The sequence below is a fragment of the Dama dama genome, chromosome 19 (genome assembly GCF_033118175.1).
Source record: "Dama dama isolate Ldn47 chromosome 19, ASM3311817v1, whole genome shotgun sequence".
Classification (NCBI taxonomy): Eukaryota; Metazoa; Chordata; class Mammalia; order Artiodactyla; family Cervidae; genus Dama; species Dama dama.
Genome location: NC_083699.1, coordinates 36,585,939 through 36,600,307, shown reverse-complemented (window position 1 = coordinate 36,600,307; position 14,369 = coordinate 36,585,939). Strand labels below are relative to the sequence as shown.

The 14,369-nt window shown below is 55.7% G+C and overlaps 2 protein-coding genes across 7 annotated transcripts in view; one reads left to right on the top strand and one right to left on the bottom strand.

The window, feature by feature from the left end:
- Nucleotides 1-1,036: 1,036 nt before the first annotated feature.
- Nucleotides 1,037-6,880, bottom strand: POLR2H (RNA polymerase II, I and III subunit H). Of its 4 annotated transcripts, none has more exons than XM_061166724.1 (6): nucleotides 5,328-5,482; nucleotides 4,189-4,630; nucleotides 3,144-3,227; nucleotides 2,970-3,063; nucleotides 2,341-2,424; nucleotides 1,037-1,401 (listed from the first exon to the last, which is right to left on the bottom strand). In XM_061166724.1, the coding sequence occupies exons 2-6, from the start codon at nucleotides 4,259-4,261 to the stop codon at nucleotides 1,284-1,286; spliced, it is 453 nt and encodes a 150-aa protein (XP_061022707.1). In that variant the 5' UTR covers nucleotides 4,262-4,630; nucleotides 5,328-5,482; the 3' UTR covers nucleotides 1,037-1,283. The 4 variants fall into 4 exon arrangements, with proteins under 4 accessions (XP_061022707.1, XP_061022708.1, XP_061022709.1 ...); XM_061166725.1 differs by having other exon boundaries at nucleotides 4,189-4,656; nucleotides 5,328-5,449; XM_061166726.1 differs by lacking the exons at nucleotides 4,189-4,630; nucleotides 5,328-5,482 and adding an exon at nucleotides 6,718-6,880.
- CLCN2 (chloride voltage-gated channel 2) overlaps nucleotides 6,210-14,369 on the top strand; it is a 13,930-nt gene continuing 5,770 nt past the window's right edge. Inside the window, exons 1-18 of one of the 3 annotated variants that reach the window (XM_061166717.1) lie at nucleotides 6,210-6,396; nucleotides 8,612-8,768; nucleotides 8,918-9,049; nucleotides 9,393-9,521; nucleotides 9,613-9,746; nucleotides 9,853-9,930; nucleotides 10,021-10,099; nucleotides 10,195-10,320; nucleotides 10,423-10,507; nucleotides 10,596-10,697; nucleotides 11,499-11,583; nucleotides 11,724-11,879; nucleotides 12,266-12,335; nucleotides 12,571-12,681; nucleotides 12,909-13,116; nucleotides 13,429-13,562; nucleotides 13,796-13,968; nucleotides 14,098-14,212. In XM_061166717.1, coding sequence (XP_061022700.1) covers nucleotides 6,322-6,396; nucleotides 8,612-8,768; nucleotides 8,918-9,049; nucleotides 9,393-9,521; nucleotides 9,613-9,746; nucleotides 9,853-9,930; nucleotides 10,021-10,099; nucleotides 10,195-10,320; nucleotides 10,423-10,507; nucleotides 10,596-10,697; nucleotides 11,499-11,583; nucleotides 11,724-11,879; nucleotides 12,266-12,335; nucleotides 12,571-12,681; nucleotides 12,909-13,116; nucleotides 13,429-13,562; nucleotides 13,796-13,968; nucleotides 14,098-14,212 — 2,149 coding nt within the window. In that variant the 5' untranslated portion in view covers nucleotides 6,210-6,321. Of the gene's footprint in view, nucleotides 6,397-8,611; nucleotides 8,769-8,917; nucleotides 9,050-9,392; nucleotides 9,522-9,612; nucleotides 9,747-9,852; nucleotides 9,931-10,020; nucleotides 10,100-10,194; nucleotides 10,321-10,422; nucleotides 10,508-10,595; nucleotides 10,698-11,498; nucleotides 11,584-11,723; nucleotides 11,880-12,265; nucleotides 12,336-12,570; nucleotides 12,682-12,902; nucleotides 13,117-13,428; nucleotides 13,563-13,795; nucleotides 13,969-14,097; nucleotides 14,213-14,369 lie in introns of all 3 variants that reach the window. The other 2 variants (XM_061166716.1, XM_061166718.1) reach the window with 2 other exon arrangements.

The following is a 14,369-nucleotide window of genomic DNA, read 5'->3' as shown; positions in this document are numbered from 1 at the left end:
AGCAAAAGAAACATCTTTTCTCCACCACCACCACCCTGCCCATCCCCCACCAGCCTTCGGAGGCCATACATTTTCAACCCATTTCTCTAAGTACTATTCCTAACACCTTCAGTAAAGACCTGAAAAGGATGGGGAAGGAAATACCCCAGGCATCCCAGCGGGATGACCAGCTCCCATGGCAAAACTGGGAGATCAAAAGAGACAACAGCTTAATACACACAATCTTTCTGAATTGTTATCCTGAACTTCCCAGGGGAAATCAGGGTCCCATGTACTTTCTGAAACCACAAATGCCAGGCCGAAGACTGAGCTCGGATGCTGTAGTCCTTGCAAGCATCACCACTGCCTCAACTTTGCTCTCCCCACTACTGTTAAATTAGTGACTGCAGTCAGGCTACTGTATTGTCCAGGGCACTGGCACTGAACTGCCAACCTAATTGGTATTGCTGCCCTGTCCGTTTCACTGATCTGTGTGGCAGCTCTCTGTCCAGTGTCACTGGTGAAAACCACTGCCCCTTACCCTCCCTCCAGGTCACCGCTAGAATGTAGAGCAGAGATAGCTCATCGGCCTGCTTCCACACCCACCAGATCGTTCCTCCTCCCCTCTTCAGAGTCCCCATGTTTGTGTCTAAAAGCCTCATCTCAAAGCTTCCATAAAAATGATGAATGCTTCCAGGCTATGCAGGCAACACAGTCAAGTCAACGTGATCTGACTTCCTGAGAGACTGAAAGTGTTCGAAGAACACAAGCAAGGCTCCTTGCCTATTCAAAGTTCTATGCCAAATGGGTGGTGCTCTCAGGAGCCAAAAGCACACTTTCTCTCCCATACAGAAAATCACCTTGGAGGGGAAATGTTGGGGATGGTCAGCCAGGAGCCTGAAATAATCCTGAACCCAGATACTGAAAGGTTGGGTTAGATCCTGTATTGACACCTGATCATCTGGCTGTGGGCCATAAACATAATGCAGCACAAGCAAGTTGAAAAAAATGATTTTAAAATGGGAAAAGGCCTTTTTTAAAAAGGAAGGAAAAAGAGTCTGAAAAAGTAAAGTTTAATTTAAAAAATCATGTACATAAAACAGCTATTGATTCATCTTAAGCTCTCCCAATGGGTCTTTCACAGGCAAGTCAGTTTCCCAGAGTCCAGACCTCTTAAAGATGCACCCACAGTGGACAGAGAGCCAGCCCTGTGTGAACAGGTGAACAACAGCAACTGCTATTCGGGCTTGAACTAACATCCAAGACCTGAGTGACTAAGCAGCAAGGCTAGCTTCCTGGGTGGTTCAGAAGGCAAGTTTCTTCATGAGCAGATACACTCTGGAGTCCACTTCAAATCCATGCAGGTTGTTGGCATCACCCTGCAGCCTCATGAGCAGGCCCCCATAGGACACGTAGGCAGAGCTGAAAAAGAAGACCCAGTCCCGTGAGTCTAACTGCCAGAGCTAAAACTGCTACTCGGCTGCTCTCCATGCCAGCCTAAGAAAAAAAGGCAGCCTTCTAGAGTTCTGTCATTAGGAACCAAATTGCACAGATATGTGCAAGGCAGTGTTTTTTATATCAGAAAGTTGGAAAATACTCCATGCCCAGAATAAGGGAAATGGTCAAATCAATTAAGATACATCCATTTACTGGAATGTTACACAGCTATAAAAATGTTCAGGAATTTTTTAAAAAAATGTTTAGGAAAAGCTTTAAACTGACATGAAGAAACATGTTTTACATAACATTAAGCAAATGAAACAGAACAAAACATTGTAATAAACAACATGATCTCAAAGAAAAAAGTACATAGGAAAAAAAAACCTAGAATATTCAAGAATGTTTATGTAGAAGATTCCCTCTGGTTATAGAATTATAGGTGATTTTTTCCTTCTTCATATTACTTTTCTGCTTTTCAAATTTCTTGCAAAGGGCACATATTGTTTTAATAAGGTTTTAAAGAAAAGGAAAAAATAGTTGGGCAGAGAAACCAAAAAACTAGGGATTGAATTGCAGAGTAGCAAAACACACACACACACACACACAAACAAGCCTAGCAGTTTAATCACTTAGGCTGCATTTAGTTCTTGGAGAAGTAACTTTCCTTGGCATTTCACTCAGCAAAATTAACAGTTTCTCATTTAGATCACAGGCCTTAAGATCCTGACAGAGGGCAAACTGAGCAGCCTACATTTCAGACCAAAACTGTCCCCAAAACAGTTCCTTTCTGGGTCCTGCTAGGTCTGAGGTGCTTGAAGAAAGAAATCCAGGGAGGCTGAGGATGGTCCAGATTTTCAAAGCATAGCCCAAATCCTCACAAAATGAGGAGGGAAAGGGCTCTCACAAGACAGCAGGACTTACAGGCGTGTTGCTGCTTCAGTAGAAGTTTCGTCTCCCTCAATCCTGTACACCTTCCCATACATGACATACTCAAATTGGTCAGCCCTGTGGAACAACAGGGGCAGTTATCCTTAAATACAGTTAACAAAAGTAATAGGCCCTTTAAAAAAATGGTGACTGGTAACTATATGGCAGCATCATAACACCACACACTTTCTAAACGTGATGTCATTCAATCCTCACAGCAACCCTGTGAGCTAGGTCTGACCATCAATATGTTACTGATGAGAAAAAACTAAGGTTGAAGGAGGTTAAGGTTATTCAACAAATAAGTGGTAGAGCTGAGATGTGAACTGAGTGGGCATCCAAAGCCTTTCCATCACACTAACTCCCTCCCAAGACACAAGGCCCACAAAGCCTAGGTCATTCAGTGCTCATTTCCTCCACTATCAAAATACGACAACTCACACTGTAATCACTGCTTTGGAAAAACACCTGGATGTCTGGATTCTTAAGTGCTGCAGTTTCCTTAAGCTAACACAGAGTCTGCTGATGATCATTTATCTCATGAATTAAGTAAGGGTCTTTCTATACACCTATCTACTTAGTCCTCAGGCACATTTCAGGGGCTCCCTTTTCCACCACCTCACCTGGAAGGCCTATCATCTGTGGGGTTGTATTCACCATCATCCAGAGTACCATCTTCATATAAGGTACTGGCTATGACCAACCGGAACTTGTCACCTGAAAATAACAGCGATATCAGAGGCTGAAGAACAGCTGAGATGACAAAAAGCCTCCTGCTGTTTGTGTTCAATACTTACCCAAGTCTACAGGGTAAATCTGAATGTTTACATCAAGGATGAGGTCCATCTTGAAAGATTCACTCTCACAATGCAGCCGAGACACTGGAGGGGAAGAGTGGCAGAAGTTAATTGCCTGTGGCCCAGGGCAGACCCGACAGGGCAGGGCAGACAGGTACTTCAGGGGACTGGATGCAATACAACACTCAGTCTAATGCAGTCTGTATCCACTGGCCTCTCGTCTGTTCTCACAGAAGTGCAGGCTCGATCAGAATCACACATGCAAGAAGGAAAGGGGAGACAACCTGTGGCCAGTGGACAGAATCCACAGAAAAGAATCAAAGATCCTCTGGCAATAAATAATATTCAGGTTCTAGGCCAACCTAGGTGATTAAGAAACAACCTGATTTGGGGCAAGGTATTCATTCATCCTACGGTTTCCTCTTCCTGTGTCAGGGGCTGTGCTAAGGGGATTGATTATCAAGATGTGTAAAAACTGGTGTTTGTCCCGAAGAACATATCAGTGTCCAGGCAAAGGAAGAGACACCCAGGAGAATTACTGATAAACGACAGACTAAAGAGGTGTATACCAAACAGTCAACTCTTAAACTCCAAGAGGATTTTACAAAGAGCTAAAAAGCCTCTGAGGAATGGGATGTGAAGTCGGATAATTCACTGTACAACCTTGGGTGGGCTGCTTAGCCTCTCAGAGCAAAACGGGTAAGACACCGCCTACTCTTGGAATAGAAGAAGTGAGACAAAGTATGTGTAAAGTTTACAGTACAGAGCCTAGTCCAGAGTGGGGAGCGATTAGAAAAGATGCCTGGAGTCCACCAGCACCAGGAGAAAAGGCCACCCAGGCATCGAGCACAGCTTGTGTGAAACCAGGGAGAGCTCGGGAAGCTCCGTTTTCTTATCTATACAATTATTTCTCGAGAGAGGTCCCGACACCAGGACCAGCCGGTAGGGAAAGGCCACGCGAAAGTTGGGTGGACAAGCGGCCTGGGGGCGTGTACCCGAGGTGATTAGCCCCTTCCCCCAAACCGCCCCTCCAAACCTTGCTTACCTCGGTCAAACTTTTTGCCTTCCGGGTCAATGTCTTTTACATCAAAAATATCCTCAAACAGGATGCCCGCCATGGTGAGGGGGCCACGAGAGAGGCAGAGGGACTGAGCGCGCGACCACGACGACTAGGGGTAGCGCACCCCCTCGCGTGGAGGAAAAGAGAGGCGCTAAGGAGACGCAGCGCTGGGACCGCCGCAGCAAATGAATAGAATAACGCATGCGCACAGACGAGCCTAAGGCGGCCACTTCCGCTGCCTAGCTCTCGGGGCTTCTTAACTTCCGCCCCGAACGATGGTTTCCGAGAGGTTTCAAAATTGAGGGCTGGTTTCGGGTCCAGAAAACCCCGCCCGGGGCGGTGACACGATAGGTCCCACCTCCGACCGAGGTGGCGTCGCGTCCGGCTCTCTCCCGAGGCTCTACTGCGCCCTCTTCAGAAGCCGGGTCTGGAAGACTGGAATGCTCAAGGGGCCTGCCCCAGCCAGGGACCTTGATCCTTGGCCCAGAGAAGCCCGGCCCGAGCCCTACCCTGCCCGTCCGCGAGCCCGCCGAGGTCACAGTCCGCACGGAGGGCGAGGGGAGCAGCACCCCGCCCCCAGGGCGCTGACCCGGCTGGGCGCAAAACCCAGCCCTTCCAGCTGGCACCCAGGCCGGCCCGGGCCGGCTAGTCCCAGCTGGATGTCACCTGAGCCGGGTCCCTCCAGTTTGGGAATTTGCCATGATGTCACCATGGGGAAGAAGGAAGCCTGCACCGTCCCCTTCCCTGCTCTCTTCCCTCACACCGCCCCTTCAGCAGGGCATTAACTCCAAACCCACTGTCCTCCTCGAGCCCTGCCCCTTAAGCTCTGTTCTTCCCTTTCCCCTGCCACGGTCCTCTCCTTCTAGACAAGCTCTCCTACGTGCCTCCTGATCCCGGCACTGCCCTGTCCTACAGATACCACGTCTTTCTTTACATTGCCCGTTCCTCTAGGGTGCCGGCTCTCACACCGGCACCTCCTGGGCACTGCTCCCTCACCCGGGAGCCCCCTGCGACCTCCCGCGCGCCCCTTCACCCCGGCGCTGCTCCTCCTGCACACTGCCTGTTTCCTGGGCACTGGCCTCTCCTGACGCTCTCCCTGACGCTGCTCATACACCAGTGCTCACCCTCTCTGCTCTGTCCTCCGGACCCTCATAGAGAACGCAGAGCCCCAGCAGGCCGTGTTCCCCCATGGCGGCTGGACGTCAGCACCTACTCCGGTTTCTCTTTGGGCCCTGACAGGGAGAAGCGACCTCTGTCCCCCCCACGCCCGCCTCCCAGGCACCTAGACCTCCCTTCCCTCTGGCCTCACCCATTCCCGTTCCCTCCCCACCCCCGCACTAGCCTAAGGCCAGGTGGCTCCAAGTGCACCACCCTGGGGGTGCTTCTGGGGGACCCGCAAAGAAAGGAAGGAGAAAGGAGGGGGATGACAGAGACCGAGGGTCCTAGTTCCAAGCAACCCCCGCTTCTGGGCCTAGCGACCCCCTCCGAGTTCCCGCCGGCTTTGTTTTTCATCCCCCAGGAGAGCAGAGGGACCTTGCCTGGCCAGTCAGCCGTTGGCCCCTCCAGAGAAGCAAGAGAGGGGACCGCCCCTGAGGGATTCGGCCCGAAATCTGATTTAGACGGCTCGACCGCCCCCTTCCCCAGGCCCTACCGAGCCCTGGCGTGTCCAGCCCCTCCCGACCCGGCGCGCAGAGCCGCAGCCGCGGTCCGGCCCCTCCACGTGCCAGCGGACCCGCCCCCGCCCTGGCCCGGGACGCCCCTCTCAGCCACCGGCCTCCACCGAGTGGGGTCGCGGGCTCGCGCGTCGCCCGCGCCCCCTGCCGCCTCTTCCGAGCCCGGGAGGCGGCCCCTACGCGGACCCCGGCCGGGCAGGGCCGGCTCCCTCGGAGGGGCCGGCGGGCGGAGCAGCGCCGAGGGCACCGCCCTCGGCCCGCCCGCCTAGGAGGGGACGCGAGCGGGAGGCTGTGCCAGCGGCGCCCGCCCGGGGCCCGCCGCACTCTGCACTCGGCCGCCCCGGCTGCGGGGACGGGACGACTGTGGGCGCGGGCTCCGCGGGCCGGGAATCGAGCCGGGCCAGAGCCCAAGCCGCGGCGGGAGGCAGGAGGGCTGTGAGCGGAGATGGCGGCGGCTGCGGCGGGGGCGGCGGCGGAGGAAGGGATGGAGCCGCGGGCGCTGCAGTATGAGCAGACCCTGGTAAGTGAAGCCAGCAGAGCCCTGAGGAATGTGCTCCCGGACCACTGCTCCCAGTTACCTGCGGAAGCGACGAGGTCCAGAGGGGCTAACCTAACCTCATCCAGCCCTCTGACCTGGGGAAACTGAGAGCCTGAGGGGCTAAAAGGTGGAAAGCTGCACGCAGGTCTCTGGCTGAGGCTGGGGGCCTGCACAGGACAAGGACTTCAGGTGCTTGTCCCAGTTGTCCTCTCTAATCCCCCCAGCAACGTTTTCCTTGCTCCTCCCCACCACCACCTGGGACCAGGGCTCAGCACCCCACTACCCCTTCCCAGCACTACTCACATCCTTGAACATTCTCTCTCCACTCGATCTCCACCATCCAAAGACGTTCTTTCTGTCTCTACTTTGTGCATGGCACGTGCTAGAAAGATGATCAGCCCCAAACCCAGCCCTGGCCCTTACCGCTGGAGTGGCTGGCAACCCAGCATGGGTAGGAATCCTTCAGTTGATTCTTTGGGGGAAAAAATGGTTACCTGCTACCCTGGGGGACAGGATCTTTACAGGAGGATGGGTCAAGCAGGAATGGGTGTGGGAACTGGGACCTTTGTCCAGGCTGACTCTGGGTGTCCAGCCCCTACCCACCCCAGGGCCGGCCCTCAACATCATTAGAAGCAGGGGTCCTGGGGATCTGAACTGACTCACAGCCACCACTGTAACTTCAGTGTTTGAGAAACCTTTTGCCTCTGCTTGTGTCACTGGGGTGGGGGACCCAACCTCTAGGGAAGGGAGTGGGCCCTGTAGCTCCTTTTTATCAGTGTGGGCTGGAATTTGCCCAGGAAGGAGGCAGGGAAGGAACTTCTCCAGGAGGAGGGGGCCTGGGGTGTATCTGAGGCAGGGAGGTGCCCAGTTATAAGAAAGAGTGACTGGATGAAACGGGATGACAGAGAGAGGTGGCAGGGTGGGGGTGGAGCAAGGGAAGAGGGGTAATTCTTTGCACAGCCTGGGACGTGTCTGCCAGTCTGCATGGGCCAAGAATGGGGCATTGGTCAGGGTAGCAGGGCACCAGCCACTTCTCCTTCTCCTGGTCTCTGTCTCATCTCTGGAACAGAGTTCTCAGGGTCAGACTCTCTCCTGGGCACTCCCTGCTCCAGCCTCCTTCCGATCCCTTTGTCTTTCACACACTCACCTCCCCCTCCTATGCTGTCCGCCTCTTATACTCAACTCTCTCTCCTCCTCCCTTCTTCCCCTCTAGTCTACTTCTTTCTCTTCTGTGCCCCTTCCCAGCCTTTTTTTCCCCCCTTCTTTCTCCTCTCTGGTTCCCTCTCCTCCCTTTCCTGCTCTCTATCTCTCTCTCTCTCTCTGTGTATCTCTATCTTTCCCTCCCTTCACTCCCCCCCACCAAGCCCAACAGGAGCCCTTTGTGTCCCGAAGCTCTGCGGGTGGCAGCCGGAATCTACTCCTCCCCACCCCCCAACACACGCCCAGCTTGGCAGGTCTAGCCACTGCTCGGCCACTCTCCCATCCCATCACCCCAGCATCCACAGTCACAGCCAAGCCATCAGCTTCTGCTGTCCCCTAAACCACCATGGGTCTCAGGGCAGCTCCAGAGTGGGGCTGAGATCACCAAGTACTCTCTACCCACCCAGAGAGACTTTCCATTCCCAGCTGGGCTGGCAGGCTGGGGTGGGAGTGGAGAATGGGGACAAGGGGATTAGGGTGGGAGGGAGGGGTGCAGCTGAGTCGGTCACAGGCCAGAGGCCCAGCAGGAACGTGATAAGGATTGGGGGCCCGCCTGTTTCTAGGCCCAGCTCAGCTGCCCCCAGTTCCATGAGGCCCTTATTGTTACCCATGTGCCCTTGACCATCCCTTATTCTCTGACCTTCCCTCCTCCCACTTGCACACTGCTTTAGGTTTTTCCATCTTTTCCTTCTCTGGGGCTTTCCCTCCCACTCCTCCTCATTTGCTCCCCGCCTCCCCAGGCTTGTGAGAAGAGGACCGATTATTCCGCCACCCCCAGAGCTGTGTCCCTGTACCTTGGCTGTCCCCATCACTCCAGCCAGAACAGCCCCCACAATCTGCACTGTGCATTGTTCCCACACCCCAAGCCAAAGTGGGAAACATGGGTTAAAAAGGGGTACATAATGTGGGGGCTGGGAGAAGGGGAGTTGAGGCCCCAGGAGCCCTCCCTGCCTCCCCACTCTGCCCATGTCTAACCTCCATCTCCCCTATTGCTCAGATGTATGGGCGTTATACTCAGGACCTTGGGGCCTTTGCCAAAGAGGAAGCTGCTCGGATCCGCCTGGGAGGGCCCGAACCCTGGCGGGGTCCACCTTCCCCTCGGGCTCCACCAGAACTCCTGGAATATGGACAGAGCCGTTGTGCCCGATGCCGCAGTGAGACCTGGGTTGGGGCAGGGGACTTGGCTGAGCTGTGCTGAGGGGGACAGAGGCTGCTCGAGCTGCCCGGGAGGGGAGGGGCCGGGGTGGACAGGGGTAGGTATGCTTTGGTGCCAGCGTCCCTTTCTTCCCTCGCCTGCTCCCAGTCTGTACCGTACACTGCCATAAGTTCCTAGTGTCCAGGGTTGGTGAAGACTGGATCTTCCTAGTCCTGCTGGGGCTCCTCATGGCCCTGGTCAGCTGGGCCATGGACTACGCCATCGCTGCCTGTCTGCAGGGTGAGGACAAGGGCTGGTGGGGAAGGGCGGGGGAGAACAAGCCTGCTTCCTCCATGCCGCACTTGTCCACTGACCACTTCCCCTGGCCGCCCTGACCGCCCTGTCTTCAGGCGTAATCACTGCCACTCCCTTAGGCCACAACTTCTTGCCACCCTGTTCAGCTGACCCTATCACCTACAGTGATCTTTGTCTCAGTGAATGCTCTCTAACCCCTGCCCTATCCCTTGTTACCCTGGCTCTATGTAGTACTCCCTGGGACAGCTGGTCACACAACTGTGTCCAGCAGCCAGGCGGGGACCGGGTGTGCGCACCGGAGCTTCAGTGATATGTCCTCTCTCCACAGCTCAGCAGTGGATGTCCAAGGGCTTGAACACTAACCCGTTACTCCAGTACCTGGCCTGGGTCACCTACCCCGTCGTCCTCATCACTTTCTCTGCCGGATTCACACAGATCCTGGCTCCTCAGGCTGTTGGTACAATAGGAGAGAAAGACAGGGCGGAGATGGGCCTACTGAAACAGGCACATCCGGTGACTCTTCTGGGATTGTGCACCCCCTGCCCCAGGGTCTGGCATCCCTGAGATGAAGACAATCTTGCGGGGAGTGGTGCTGAAGGAATACCTCACCCTCAAGACCTTCGTAGCTAAGGTCATCGGGCTGACTTGTGCCCTTGGCAGTGGGATGCCCCTTGGCAAAGAGGTCAGTGCAGACTGGGGAATGAAGGAGTCCCTCCCAGGGGAGGACAAAGCTGGGCCAACATGAGGGTGTGCCCCAGCCCCACTCACCACCTGCCTCTACCTCCCAGGGCCCTTTTGTGCATATCGCAAGCATGTGTGCCGCCCTTCTCAGCAAGTTCCTCTCGCTGTTTGGGGGCATCTACGAGGTAAGGGGGACATTGCAGGAAGGTATAGGGGTGGGGTGGACTGCTGAGCCCACGCTAATGCCGACTCCCCTTCCCACCACTCTTCGCCAGAATGAATCCCGGAACACAGAGATGCTGGCCGCCGCCTGTGCTGTGGGGGTGGGCTGCTGCTTTGCGGCTCCCATTGGAGGTGGGCAGAGAGGGTCAGCCCCAGCCCAGCCCTTGGGTCAGAGACCATGGGACCCAGGCCTCAAGGGGTGCTCTCCCTGCCCCCACCCCCCGCAGGTGTGCTATTCAGCATCGAGGTCACCTCCACCTTCTTTGCCGTGCGCAACTACTGGCGGGGCTTCTTTGCTGCCACCTTCAGTGCCTTCATCTTCCGGGTCTTGGCCGTCTGGAACCGTGATGAAGGTGGGGGAACCTGGCTCAGGAGGCGAGCCCTGAAATGGTGCAGATGAGGTGGGGCCCTCCAAGGCTACACCCACCTCCCTCTGCTGCTCTGCTTCCCTTCAGAGACCATCACGGCTCTGTTCAAAACCCGGTTCCGGCTTGACTTCCCGTTCGATCTCCAGGAGCTGCCAGCCTTTGCTGTTATTGGGTGAGGAGCTGAGGGAGCTGAGGTGTGGGAAAGGAGGAGGTGAGAGAAGGAAGACCTCCTTTTACGCGGGTGCTTCTACTCTCTCCAGTATCGCCAGTGGTTTTGGGGGAGCACTCTTTGTCTACCTGAACCGGAAGATTGTCCAGGTGATGCGAAAGCAGAAGACCATCAACCGTTTCCTCATGAAGAAGTGAGTTGATTCTTCTTTGGGTTGTATGAAGGTCATTCCCTTGGTGAGGAGGGGAGGCGTGGTAACAAGTGAGATGGCAAATAGTGGCCGAGTCAAAAATGGGCAGTCCCTGGAGGAAATTGTCCAATGGTGTTTTCCAGACTGAACATTTTGACTTTTATTTAAATTACTTGAAAATTGCCACTTTTGAATTTTTAGTCAGTTGCAGAGGGCATTTTGGATCAAAGACTAAGGCTTCCTGTAGGCCCTTGAGTTGGCCCAGATAGCAGTGCCCCCTGAAGAACGTTTGAGTCTTAGTTCTTCCTCCTGCTCTCACAGTTGAGACCCCAAGGACTGGGAGCTGGGAGGCTTGAGACGTGATTACTCTTGGGACTGATACGCTTCAGGGAAAGGGCAACCTGCTCCCTTGGCACCTTCAGTCAGCTTCATGAGTAACTCTAGCTTTCCCCAACAACACCTTCACTCTTAAGTCACCACAGAGAGACAGAAGCAGAAGCTTGAGGGTAAGGGGAGGAGTCACAGCTTTAGAGGTGCCCACAGAGGGCTGGGGGGATGGATTCTCCGCTGCTGCTACCTACTTAAGGAGTGAGGAGCCGAAAGAAAGACATCAGATGGCCTGGATGGCCATCACCTCAGGGCCATCGTGTCATGAGCGGCAAAGAGGGCTTTTTCTCAGAACTGTGTGCTTTTATGTAAGAGCCAAGGCTCTGCTGTGACCTTAGCTGTAAGGTATGTGAGGGCACCCAAGCCTATCACCAGCCTGAGGTTGGTATTTGATGCTGTGAAACCTACATCTCTTAGACGCCTGCTCTTCCCGGCTCTGGTGACTCTACTCATCTCTACTCTGACCTTCCCCCCTGGCTTTGGACAGTTCATGGCCGGAGAGGTAACCCCAGGCAGAACAGGAATATGTACCTTTTCTTGGGATATATCCCTTCGAAAGCCAATAGCCCTTGCTTGCCTATGGGCCCCTTCCCTTTCCATTCTATCTGTCCCCCCAGACTGAGGCACCCTGTTCACCTACAGCTGTCACAGAAAGAGACATTGGTCACCCTGTTTGACAACCGGACGTGGGTCCGCCAGGGTCTGATGGAGGAACTAGAGCCACCTGGAACCTCACAGGCCTGGAACCCGCCACGGGCCAACGTCTTCCTCACCCTGGTCATCTTCATTCTCATGAAGGTGGGGCTCCTTACATATGTATAGCCAACACAGGTTTACTAGGTGTCAGGCACTGCTCTAAGCACTTTCCATATATTAACCCCTTTAAGCCTCACAGCAGTGCTATGAGAAAGGTAATAGTAGTACCCTTGTGTTAAAGGTAGAAAGTCGAGGCACAAAGAGGTTAAAAGTAATTGGCCCAAAGTCACATAGCTAGATAGCAAAGTGAGGAGCTGAACCCAAGCCAACTGGTTCCAAAGTCCTCCTTTTCCTCACCTCTGGGGGATTTTGAGATAACTGGGACATTTGTGCCTGACTGATAAGCAAGGTAGGCTTCTGGGGTGGAGCTGGGGGCTGCCTGGGGCCAGGTGGTGCCTCTACCAGTTTGAACGACTTCCTGCCTGCAGTTCTGGATGTCTGCACTGGCTACCACCATCCCAGTGCCCTGTGGGGCCTTCATGCCGGTGTTTGTCATTGGTGAGTCCTCAGCTGCCTGTTCCAGCCTGCATCCTCTGGCCACCCCTTGGTCATCCTGTCTCTGCCTGGGAGCGGGTTTTGGTCCAGCCCCAGCCCCAACCCCCACCCCTGCAGGGTAGTCCCCTGCACTGAATGACCCACCGGCCCCTTCCCCCACCCTCTGACCCTCTCTCTTCCTAGTGTCCCTGCCCTCCCCCTCCACTACCTGTTTCTCTTCCCACCCCCCTCCCTGAAGGAGCAGCATTTGGGCGTCTGGTGGGCGAAAGCATGGCTGCTTGGTTCCCTGACGGGATTCACACAGACAGCAGCACTTACAGGATTGTGCCTGGAGGCTATGCAGTCGTAGGTGAGTACTCCAGGTCTCTATTCCTCTTGGAAAACCCCTGTGACTGGGCCATAGGGCCTGAGGCTCTGGTGCCCCCTGCTGGCAGAAACCCTCAGATGCACAGGCCCACTCCCCAGGATTGCACAGGGCAGCCCTGAGGGTCCTGCCCAGAGTTGGGGGCGGGGGAGGGTGGTCATCTGGGGCCTGGGCACCCTGAGGAGACTGAAGGTGGCTGTCCCCAGGAGCAGCTGCGCTGGCAGGAGCAGTGACGCACACTGTGTCCACGGCCGTGATCGTGTTCGAGCTCACAGGCCAGATCGCCCACATCCTGCCTGTTATGATCGCCGTCATTCTGGCCAATGCCGTTGCCCAGAGCCTACAGCCCTCACTCTATGACAGCATCATCCGAATCAAGAAGCTGCCCTACCTGCCTGAGCTGGGCTGGGGCCGCCACCAGTACGGAGGGCTGGGTGACAAGGGGGTTGGGGGTGAGGGGCAGGAGGTATCCTAGGACTCCATCACACACACCTCCAGCAAGTAAGGCTGGGAGACCAGTCACCCTGCTGCCTCCTGGCCAAAACTGCCCTTGTCCACTCCATGGGGAACTATGGCTGACCCACCTGATCAGAACGAGGGCAGAGGGTGCTCCTGGGTCCTCCACCCTTGTCCCCATAAGCCCTGGGGCCTTCCCCATAGCCCTGGGATGGTAGTACTCCTGGCTGCCCTCCCCATACTGACCACAAAGAGAGTGCCTCTCTCGGCCCTCAGGCAGTACCGGGTGCGAGTGGAGGACATCATGGTGCGGGACGTTCCCCACGTGGCACTCAGCTGCACCTTCCGGGACCTGCGGCTGGCACTGCACAGGACCAAGGGCCGCATGCTGGCCCTAGTAGAGTCCCCTGGTGAGCCAGGAGGGGGGACCAGGAATGAAGGTTATCTCCCAGCTCAGGAAGGGGGAGGGGTGGGAGCTCAGGACCAGCCTCCTTGGTTCCAAAGGCAGTAAGCCAGCAAACCCGGCCAGGATTTCCCTTGGGTATGTGGCCTGTATCCAAGGTCCCCCACTGGGTGCAAGAGAAGGCAAGTGGGTAGGAGGGCCTCTCCCCAGCTCCTGAGTCCTCCCACCTGTTCTCTCCAGAGTCCATGATCCTCCTGGGGTCCATCGAGCGTTCACAAGTGGTGGCATTGCTGGGGGCACAGCTGAGCCCAGCCCGCCGGCGGCGGTACATGCAAGAGCGTCGAGCTGCCCAGACCTCTTCACCCTCTGATCAGGAGAGTCCCCCCAGCCCTGAGACCTCCGTCCGCTTCCAGGTAAGGGGGAAGGCGTCATGGCAGGGCCACCCAGACTTTGTAAATGCCATCGTGTAGACTATATGAGAGGGTGGTGACACAGAGGTGGTCAGGAACCACAGGCTCCCCAACCCCTTCCTGCCTATGCAGGTGAACACAGAGGACCAGGGCTTCCCTGCAGCCCGGGGTGAGACTCACAAGCCCCTGAAACCCGCTCTCAAGAGGAGCCCCAGCAACACCGTGAATGTCAAGGAGAGCCCCACAGGTGAGCCCACCGGCTAGCAGGACAGAGCCAGAGACCGGTCCTGGAGACCCACGAGGTCCCTGCCCAGATGCACCAGGAATAGCAGCAGGACGCCTCTCCCCTGCCCTCACCTCTCCTGGTCCTCTCCAGCAAAGATGGCACTGCCCTCAGGGCCTTG